Source organism: Carassius auratus, chromosome 39 (assembly GCF_003368295.1).
Source record: "Carassius auratus strain Wakin chromosome 39, ASM336829v1, whole genome shotgun sequence".
Lineage (NCBI taxonomy): Eukaryota > Metazoa > Chordata > Actinopteri > Cypriniformes > Cyprinidae > Carassius > Carassius auratus.
The window spans coordinates 2664083-2674088 of NC_039281.1; the positions used below are offsets into that span (position 1 = coordinate 2664083).

At 36.1% G+C, this 10006-nt stretch overlaps 3 protein-coding genes across 4 annotated transcripts; 2 read left to right on the top strand and 1 right to left on the bottom strand.

Moving 5' to 3' along the window:
- Nucleotides 1-83: 83 nt before the first annotated feature.
- Nucleotides 84-3652, bottom strand: LOC113057664 (protein NipSnap homolog 3B). Its single transcript, XM_026225111.1, has 6 exons — nucleotides 3476-3652; nucleotides 2345-2552; nucleotides 1489-1650; nucleotides 1040-1189; nucleotides 558-644; nucleotides 84-415 (listed from the first exon to the last, which is right to left on the bottom strand). Exons 1-6 carry the CDS (start codon nucleotides 3551-3553, stop codon nucleotides 339-341), a joined length of 762 nt encoding a protein of 253 aa, XP_026080896.1. The 5' UTR covers nucleotides 3554-3652; the 3' UTR covers nucleotides 84-338.
- A 2035-nt stretch (nucleotides 3653-5687) lies between these two features.
- LOC113058134 (probable pancreatic secretory proteinase inhibitor) lies at nucleotides 5688-6906 on the top strand. The gene is made up of 4 exons (XM_026225813.1): nucleotides 5688-5911; nucleotides 6045-6076; nucleotides 6173-6285; nucleotides 6415-6906. The coding sequence occupies exons 1-4, from the start codon at nucleotides 5860-5862 to the stop codon at nucleotides 6458-6460; spliced, it is 243 nt and encodes an 80-aa protein (XP_026081598.1). The 5' UTR covers nucleotides 5688-5859; the 3' UTR covers nucleotides 6461-6906.
- A 294-nt stretch (nucleotides 6907-7200) lies between these two features.
- LOC113057666 (probable tRNA(His) guanylyltransferase) lies at nucleotides 7201-9622 on the top strand. 2 transcript variants are annotated; one of them, XM_026225115.1, is made up of 6 exons: nucleotides 7201-7684; nucleotides 7804-7980; nucleotides 8141-8310; nucleotides 8681-8769; nucleotides 9189-9296; nucleotides 9377-9622. In XM_026225115.1, the coding sequence occupies exons 1-6, from the start codon at nucleotides 7497-7499 to the stop codon at nucleotides 9536-9538; spliced, it is 894 nt and encodes a 297-aa protein (XP_026080900.1). In that variant the 5' UTR covers nucleotides 7201-7496; the 3' UTR covers nucleotides 9539-9622. The 2 variants fall into 2 exon arrangements, with proteins under 2 accessions (XP_026080900.1, XP_026080901.1); XM_026225116.1 differs by lacking the exon at nucleotides 7201-7684 and having other exon boundaries at nucleotides 7914-7980; nucleotides 8236-8310.
- The last annotated feature ends 384 nt before the right edge of the window (nucleotides 9623-10006 follow it).

Here is a 10006-nt window from a genome sequence, read left to right on the forward strand (position 1 = left end):
AAAATTTAGGATATGAATTATTTTCAGTGTCAGTCTGCTTAAAATACATCTAATTGATGCAAGAAATGCAAATATAACACTGCTGAATTTATAAATGTTTTTATTACGTAAGCATTTATTGTAGAAAAGAATGACATGTTATGAAACACTGATGTAGTTCTGCAGTAGTTTGAGGATGGAAGTCTTCATGTGATGTAAAGCATTATTTTGATTCACAATAATTATTTGACCATTAGTCAAAGCTTCTAAAGGAACTTGCTAGAATTAAATCTGTTTATCAGTTCACTTATCTCATGCACTGCATTAATCAAATTTTAAAGTCAAAGCATGAAGCCATGTTATTTGATTGGTGAGAAAGCACAGGGGAACATGAGTTTGTTCTTATGTGACACCAGGTACGCTGCACTCTCCCTTACTGGAGAAAAAATACAAACAGTAACCATAAAAAATGCAAACTGTAAACCATAAAAAATATATATATTTTTCTGAGACAAAAATTCCCAGAATGCTCTGATAATAATGATATGATAATGTAATGAGCTATATTTAAGATTTACCTGCTGCCACCACTCTGGCATCTTCATGAGATTTATGTCGTATTGCTGCCCGCTGGTCTGCGCTCTCAAACCACCATAAAACATGCACTGTGCATGGAAAGAAATATCAGAATATATACACACACACACATACATATATATATATATATTATTAATTTATTAAAAATACAGTAATATTGTGAAACATCATTATTTAAATGTTTTATGTTTAAATGTAATTTATTCCTGTGATGTTAAAGTTGAATTATGATTCACTATGAACTATAATACAGCATTTCAGGATTCTTTGATGACAAGAAAGTTCAAAAGAAAGTTTTTTTTAACATTATAAATGTCTGTAATGTCATCATCTTCATGAGTCCTTGATGGATAAAAAACTACTGACCTCAAACTTTTGAATGTTAGTGCAATATTTAAATTACAGGCTGCAACTCATTTTTATACATTTACACATTTATTTATCTGATTTCTTGTCTACTCACCTTGATTAAGCTGTCCAAATTCAGAATGAAAAACCCCAACTGCGTGGGCATATCCTGACCCTGTGTGGGTGCCCACTGATGCCTGAACTGCCCTGCCCCACACTGCCGGACCGCCCGGCTTCATCTGGAAACTTGCCAGTTCGAAAACTCCTGCAGAAAAACAAACACACTTATTTTTACAAAAAAGCTTTAGATAAATTCACCTAGAGCATTTGAAATCGGTGTATCTTTGTTTTGAACTGAATTTCTGAATGTTTATGACCATCTGAAATGGCAAAAGGGGGAATACTCAGGAAACTTCTGAAAATAGTCCTTAGGGTCAGTCAAGAAGTTGTTAAAATGTTCTTTTCTTTTCCTTTGCTGATGTCTTACATCACTTACAGCACCATGTGAGCATGCATTGGTGCAGCTTTAAAAACCAATGCATGAATGTTAATGCACATTCTCACCTCCATCTTTGGGTGGCTTCTGAATTTTGCTCCAGGGTACGAGGTACGTCACCTCATTATCCTGAGAGCTCAGCATGGGCATTGCTTTAGAGATGTACTGCTCAATCCAGTTGGGGTCTTGAGCCAGGGCAGCCCGCACAGATGCCCGCTGGGCATAGCTGTCTAAACACCATTACAGCAAAGACAGAGAGTAGTGTGTGTTTTTAGACATTTTAAATAAAATAAATGCAAATTATCTTAGTAAGATTACTTGTTTACTGTATTAAAGCTAAGAGAGGATTTTATTTTTCCGGAAAATGCCAGTTAATTTTATCAAATTGGACTCAAACTTATTAATTCTGCTCACACAGGGTATAACTTCTAACCAAAAAAAATAAATAATAATATATATATATTTTTTTTTTTAATATTGAACACAAAAATGACCAGCGTACAGAAATTGCTATTACTACTTTTATTACCAAACACTAGATCTTTTTTATCAATTTATTTGCTTTCAATTTGCACAGATTTTGTTTTTCTTTCTGGAACTGATTAATCACTGGCCTCATCTGAGCTTATGCACCTCAGTTTAATTATTATATTATTAAAATGAACACTTTCCGCTCAAAACCTGAAGCGCATAAAATCACATCAGGATACAAAAAACTAAGTTAAAAAAATTAATCCAAGATTAGGAGATAATATAGCATTAATGAGAGCTTACAAGCAAATTTTAAAAAGCTTGTCATTTTGACCATGTAGAGGATTTTAAGCACAGCACAAGGGTTTTAAATAAGCATTTTACTTATTGATGAGTCCTATAAAGTTGTAAAATAATAAAATAGACATTTAAGACTTCAGCCATCCTTCTCACCATACTTCCAGATGTGGAAAACCTGATTGAGACCCCCATATTCCACACTCCAGTACCCGATGAGCTCTGAGTGGGCTGTCCGCAGGTGGATCTTCTCACCGGTCAGTCTGAGGAAGGCAGTGTTGAGATGCGGCTGAATGTTATAGGTGCGGAGCTCATAGAAGGTTCCGTGCTGCTGCTGGGGTCCGGTGGAGACCGATGCCGCGGGCTGCTCAGGAGATGAAATAAAACAAACTGGTAGTGACACCATGTGATCATTATTGGAACTGTTCAACCGAGATATAAGTTCTACATTTGTCTGAATCTATTTGAACTATGAGATGAACTGACTCATTATAGAAATGGCAGCGTCTGCTTCTGTTTCTTTCTTATTTCAATTTCTGAAGGTTTTTAAGGCACAGCTACTCACCTCCCAGCCAAAAAAAATTAAATTAAATTAAATTAAATTAAATTCATGCATTTAGCAGACGCCTTTATCCAAAGCGACACAGGTGCATTCAGGCTATCAATTTTTACCTACCACGTGTTCCCAAAAAAAAAAGAAAAAAACATGAGTATGTTTTAAAACCCTTGCAATTAAAGATAAACTGTACAAATGTTTAAGCTCAAACCGGTCCGTTCCCACTGCAGGACTGAGGTCAAATGATGTCCCAAATCCACTGGATTTCTTTTAAAGCCAAACAACTCTATACTTATCTCTGTCCAAGGACATGTTAAAAACTGAACAGCAGACACATTTAGTATAAATATAGAAGGGTCAAAAAGTTTCTGACAGCACTGGGCCTTTTAAATATGGAAATGTAGGAAAGGTATTAAGTTCAAAGTCACTCTATCTTCACTCCGTGAACTCTTTTGTTTGCTTGCATGCTTTTGGACATTTGACCTTACTATAATCAATATATATGCATGAAGAATATGGGCCTACAACATTAATGCAATATTAGTTGTGTCTATTTGAGTTATTAAACTCTTTTGTAATGATTTCATTCTTTTGTAGCTCCGGACACTGCGACAGTGGAGGGGCGTCTGAGCCCCCTTCACACAGGTTCAGTGTCATCAGAACTCTCTGTAATGAAAACTTACTTTGATGAAAGTGAGCTATTTCCCACTGTGTAAAACTAGGTAACTCACCGTACGTCGGCTTTTCACAGACAGACAGTGTTCTGCGTGACGTGATGCGTTCCGGAAAATACCGCGTACTGGTATCATTTTACTGAACGTGAACGGGAACTGTACCTAATGCGTGATTGACAGCCAGATAAGACGTGCCGTTCGGAACGAAGTACACTACACTCAGAGTCAGTACGGAAGCCGAGAAGTACTGATCAAGTTCGCTTCAAAAAACACGAGCTCCTGAGCAATGTTTTTGTTTTGTTTTTTCAGTGAGCTGTTTTTTTTTTATATATATATTTTACTGATTATCAGCCTTTAACGTGTATATATAAAATACAATAATAAGGATTAGCTATAGGTCTACGTCTACTTTGTCAACCTTTGTAAAATTCTGAATCTCAAAAAAAATTTCCCCATTACTGATCCTATACACATTAAGGAAACAGTTGGCTCCAATAATGCCAATTGCCCCTACCACGACTACGTTTGTTTGATCAAAAATACAGTAAAACAGGCATATAGTCCACCCCAAAATAACAATTATATCATAATTTACTCCTTCCAAATGCATTTCTTTATTTAATCATTTAAAATAGCTACAATACAGCCTGTAAAGGGACCATTAATAGCAAGACTAGTTCAAAATCAAATAGAATCCAATATACCTTTTATTGTTTCTGATTAATTACATGATTTATTATTGGTTATTTGCAAGAATTTCTGTATTTTGTGTTTGTCCCATATTTGATTTTTTAACACATGCAAAGTGTAAAAATTATTTTTTTCCTGCTAAATTGTGTAGTTAAATATGACATCATGCAATTACTGTCAACCTCATTTTTTATTTTTTTAACACATATGCAAAGTGTAAAAATCCAAAAAGTTCCACTTTTTCATAAAAATTATATATATATATATATATATATATATATATATATATATATATATATATATATATATATATATATATACCTAAAGGATTATTAGAAACATCATACGACTGTGTTTGACCCCTTTTTCGCCTTCAGAACTGCTTTAATTATACGTGGCATTGATTCAACAAGGTGCTGGAAGCATTGTTTAAGCATTGATTCGAGCTTTGTGACCTGGTGCATTATCCTGCTGGAAGTAGCCATCAGAGGATGGGTACATGGTGGTCATAAGGGGATGGACGTGGTCAAAAACAATGCTCAGGTAGGCCGTGGCATTTAAACCATGCCCAATTGGCACTAAGGGGCCTAAAGTGTGCCAAGAAAACATCCCCTACACCATTACACCACCACCACCAACAGCCTGCACAGTGGTAAACAAGGCATGATGGATCCATGTTCTCATTCTGTTTACGCCAAATTTTGACTCTACCATCTGAATGTCTCAACAGAAATCGAGACTCATCAGACCAGGCAACATTTTTCCAGTCTTCAACTGTCCAATTTTGTTGAGCTTGTGCAAATTGTAGCCTCTTTTTCCTATTTGTAGTGGAGATGAGTGGTATCCGATGGGGTCTTCTGCTGTTGTAGCCCATCCGCCTCAAGGTTGTGCATGTTGTTGCTTCACAAATGCTTTGCTGCATTCCTCGGTTGTAACGAGTGGTTATTTCAGTCAAAGTTGCTCTTCTATCAGCTTGAACCAGTCGGCCCATTCTCCTCTGACCTCTAGCATCAACAAGGCATTTTCGCCCACAGGACTGCCGCATACTGGATGTTTTTCCCTTTTCACACCAGTCTTTGTAAACCCTAGAAATGTTTGTGCCTGAAAATCCCAATAACTGAGCAGATTGTGGAATACTCAGACCGGCCCGTCTGGCACCAACAACCATGCCACGCTCAAAATTGCTTAAATCCCTTTTCTTTCTCATTCTGACATTCAGTTTGCAGTTCAGGAGATTGTCTTGAAAATTTAATTTTCTTTTTTTTTTTCAAAATGTAAAAACCCATATTCCTTGCGAAGTTATGTAGTTAATTATTACATTACGTAATAATCAACTGCATTCCATGTTAAGTGGAATTTCTTTCATTTCACTTTGGGGCCAATAAACAGGGACACACCTCCCAGCCAGATCTGTTTTGAGGGATATTATACAGACCAATGCATTTTGGATTGTGCTCAGCAATTTTGGGACAGACTGGAATGTTTATCCCACATTAAAGAGAGAGACAATAGAGAGGCTCTGTTCTCAGTGTTGTTGACGCGGGACGGTGGGTAGGTGGGGCGGAAACCCGTCAAAATATCAGCACCTCTCCTCCTCCCCTCCCTTTCAAACTATATGATGCTGCTCATCACCAATACAACACTCAGAAACGAGCTGGAAGTCATCAGTTCCTAAGTCAAAGCTCTCAGCCTGAACTTACAAATACAGATTTCTTCTTTAAAACCTTATTTTCTTCCTTCATTTGAGCAACATGACTGGAACAGCAGTGGTTCTGATGAGTCTGGTCCTCATCCTCTCTGTAGGTAAGTCACTCCCAGTGGAATAGTGAAAAAAAGCATTGTTATTATTGTATTACTTTTATCATTGATGTGTGCCATTTGCAATTAACAAAGAATTATTGCAATGCGATTAATTCAGCGATACCAATTTTTTCAGGTGCAGAGGATAAATCAAGACTCTACCGCAGGGTAAGTCCATTAATACACTAAAATCCCGAACAAACACCTCAGAAGATGAACTGCGATGCATAACTGTGAATTGTGTGTGTGTTTTTAATCTGACAGCCTGCATGTGGAGGTCTGAGTGTCAGTCAAGCATGCCCTCTCAACTACTCTCCTGTATGTGGTAATGATGGCATCACATACGTCAATGAATGCACCCTGTGTGTGCAGAGGATGTGAGTCCATTCATTTGCTTCTGTTTGTGTAGGATAACAGCATCGCTGTATGGATTTTGCTGATAGTTAGCAAGTGCTGTGGAATGGATTTTGTGATGTTGAATCACTGAAATGGTGTTTGTTTTTTAGGCACACTAATGCAGACATTTTGATTGTGAAAGAAGGCCGCTGCTGAGGTGGAAGACCTTATCATCACTTTGCTTTTTATATCTATGTTTGTTTAAGAGTGTTGCTTGCTCTGCTCATCCATAGGATGTGATCAGTATACCTATAAACAATAGATTTGTGAAAACCTACTGCATTCAGCTTCATGACATCTGAGTGACTGAGTTAATAGTGTAGACTGAGTGTTTGTTTTTCTATTCAGTATTTTTTTTAAACAATACTGTCCTGTCTTTCTCTTTCCATATTATAAATTTCTCCCATTGTTTCTGTAGGAACTGCTCTGAGTGCAATGTTTTAGGGGATGAAGTTTTGGAGTTACAGCTTATTTTCCTAATTATGTAAAAAAAAAAAAAAAAAAAAAAAAAACTCTAACAAAAATTTACATGATAACAGAAGATAAGTTGTGGGAAGACCATTTATACCTTGACTGTACATTTTTTAATCTAATAAAATAAAAATACCAAACTAATGTAAGACTTCCCAGCTTCACTTTGTCTCGCTTTATGTATCATTAACTCTGAAAACCAACCACACTGGACACAACTAGGCATATTATTCTTCATGATCATTTTACTCTTATTTAAAATTGCAATAACACATCTTCTCGTTCTATTTAAAACATTGCTGACATAAATCTTCGATTTGTATTAGATGTTTCGATTTGCATCATTACGCTTTTAGATCTCCAAAAGCGGCTGATGCCTCGTATACTTTGTGGCGGAACATAATTTTCAGACGTGTATTGTGAGGGACTGTATAAGGTGACGTACCAATACAATGACCGCTTACGCACATGTGAGTTTGACACAACATACTTTCGGTTAAGGAATAACATTCTGTAAACACTGTAATGTTAAATAATAATAATAAAATAAAAATGCAACGCGATCTTAGATAATCACTCGTTTGAGTTCTTCCTGAGACATGAATCTTAACATTTAATTCATGACGATGCGCTTTCTGGATGACAGATAACCAGTTACGCCTCACAAATATTCTGAACTAGCAGTATGATTTGAGTCAAACGTATCTGTCCTGATATCCTTATGCTGAGGCTGTTATCGGTCAACTTTAGAGGGCTTAAAGAACACAAGACCCTCTTACGTCTTAAATTCAGTACATCATCTGTCATGGCCAAAAGCAAATTTGAATACGTGAGAAACTTTGAGCTCGACGACACATGTTTGAGAAACTGTTACATTGTGGTTCGGCTGGATGGACGCAACTTCCACAAGTAAGTGCTTCTGTACAGTTATACCATGCTCTTAAAGAACTAACACCGTGTCTTATGTTTGTACAATTTCGTGAAGGGCAGAAAATGAGTGATTACTGAAATTACTTTTGTGACTCCAGGTTTTCCGAGCAGCATAACTTCATGAAACCCAATGATAACCGAGCTCTGGGCTTGATGAGCCGCAGTGCACGTTCAGTCATGGAGGAGCTGGAGGACATCACTATAGCCTATGGACAGAGTGATGAGTTCAGCTTCGTGTTCAGAAGATCCACCACTTGGTTCAAAAGAAGGGCCAGGTATAATTGTATGCTGACACATTGCCATAGATAAACTTGCCAGAATCTGCCATGTATTTTAAAACCATCCTGATGCTAAACAGCATAGCTGGAGGATGGTTGTCCAGGGTTATGCTGTCTAGGAAACTCCCCTATTAAATGTTTTCCTTTCTCTCTACAGTAAACTGATGACCCACGTGGCTTCCCAGTTTTCCTCTAGCTTTGTTTACTACTGGAAGGAGTATTTTGGGGAGCATCCGCTGCTGTACCCACCCAGCTTCGATGGCAGGGTGGTTTTGTATCCTAGCAACCGTAATCTAAGAGACTATCTAAGCTGGAGACAGGCAGATTGTAAGTGAATTTAATGATAACATGTGTTTGACTGTAACATGTATAAAACCGTATAATAGCATGAAGTCTTTTTTGTCTTCTGAGATTTACTATGATTGTACTTTATTTCATGCCAACCCTTTGGTTGTGAATATGGTTTCATGTTTGCTTGTGATTGAGCATTAATGAAAAAGTGCTATATGTTAATAACATAAATATGTTGTCTTTTGATTATGCATTAAAATATAAATGTGAAATCCATGATTTTCCATTCTAGGTGTCCTAGAAAAGAACGTCTAGCTATAAAGACTATATAAACATTTAACAGTGGATTTAAAATTGTTTCAGAATCTCACAATTCTTCGTTTGAACATTTGTTATTTCTATTCAGGTCACATTAACAATTTGTACAACACTACGTTTTGGACTCTGGTTCAGAAAGGTGGACTGACCACAACGCAAGCTGAGGAGAGACTCAGTGTATGATCAATTAAATTATTTTTTGTTTAACTGGGTATTTTTTTATGTTTGTCCTGAGTTGTTTTCTTTTCTAGACAAGTTATCATATAGACAGCTTGGCAATTATGTACAAACAACGTTGCCATCCCAAACAATATGAACATCACAGTATTTAAAAGCTGACTAGTTTTTTTCTGTAATTTAGGAATATTATCCAATAAACAGTTTTAATCAGAAACATAATCAGTATTTAATTACCAATAAAATTTGTGAATGTAAAATTTGTCCTTAATTTGGTTTTATTTCTCCATATAGTTTTAATTAAACACACCTAATTCCAGTACAGTTATTTTGTCTGTTCACACTATATAACTAGTGTAATACACTACACTGTGTTACATAAAGAAACTAAAAAGTTTCCTAATATTTCCCATATACAGGGATCACAAGCAGCGGATAAGAATGAGATCTTGTTTTCTGAGTTCAATATCAATTACAATAATGAATCCCCACTGCACAAAAAAGGCACGACTTTAATATGGGAAAAGGTAAGATGCAGCTGTAAAACATTTTGTTTTAAAATTATTATCTTGAATGAAATGTTTAATTTTTAAATTCTTTCCTTCAGGTTAATGAAACCACAACTAAACAGATCAAGCGGCCAGATGAAGCAGAGACAGAAATTACTGTAACACGGACCAGAAAAAAGGTTACAAGTCATTCCTGTGATATCATTGGTGATCAGTTCTGGGAAGAACATCCAGACATTCTGGAAAGCGACCAGTGTTGATAATATGTTTAAAAGACTAAAATGCAAGTTAATTTTTCCCTTTGGTATTAAAAAAATTATAATAATTAAAATAAATAAAAACAAGCTCTCAGTGTTTATAATTTATTGCCTTTTTCTGGTGGAAACTAAGGTGAATGAAGGGGGCAATTTCCATGTTATTTTCTGCCCTAAGATTCCTAGTGGAGATAAGGAATGACACACAATTTTTGTCATTACATATCCTGTACTATGGGCCACTTTTAATGAAATGAGAATTAATTTATCACTTTAAGAAATATTTTACATTTCACATTTATGCATTTAGCAGACACTTTTATCCAAGCAAGTAAAAGGCTGCACATTCCAGGTTAAAGTCAATCCACAGCATTTGTGGCATAATGTTGATAACAACAAAAATTATTTTGATATATATACCCCCTTTTCCAAAAGCAAAAATTAAGGTTATGGTGAGGCACTGGCAATGGAATT

Bases quoted from the DNA above. Each gene is read 5' to 3' on its own strand.
- LOC113057664 (XM_026225111.1), bottom strand. From the start codon at position 3,553: ATGATACCAGTACGCGGTATTTTCCGGAACGCATCACGTCACGCAGAA. The intron at 1,651-2,344 runs GTGAGAAGGATG...AATGGTGTTTAG, and splicing joins TTTCCACATCTGGAAGTATG to ACAGCTATGCCCAGCGGGCA. The intron at 1,190-1,488 runs GTGAGAATGTGC...GTTTTTCTGCAG, and splicing joins GAAGCCACCCAAAGATGGAG to GAGTTTTCGAACTGGCAAGT.
- LOC113058134 (XM_026225813.1), top strand. From the start codon at position 5,860: ATGACTGGAACAGCAGTGGTTCTGATGAGTCTGGTCCTCATCCTCTCT. The intron at 5,912-6,044 runs GTAAGTCACTCC...CAATTTTTTCAG, and splicing joins GGTCCTCATCCTCTCTGTAG to GTGCAGAGGATAAATCAAGA. The intron at 6,286-6,414 runs GTGAGTCCATTC...TTTGTTTTTTAG, and splicing joins ACCCTGTGTGTGCAGAGGAT to GCACACTAATGCAGACATTT.
- LOC113057666 (XM_026225115.1), top strand. From the start codon at position 7,497: ATGCTGAGGCTGTTATCGGTCAACTTTAGAGGGCTTAAAGAACACAAG. The intron at 7,981-8,140 runs GTATAATTGTAT...TTCTCTCTACAG, and splicing joins TGGTTCAAAAGAAGGGCCAG to TAAACTGATGACCCACGTGG. The intron at 9,297-9,376 runs GTAAGATGCAGC...TCTTTCCTTCAG, and splicing joins CGACTTTAATATGGGAAAAG to GTTAATGAAACCACAACTAA.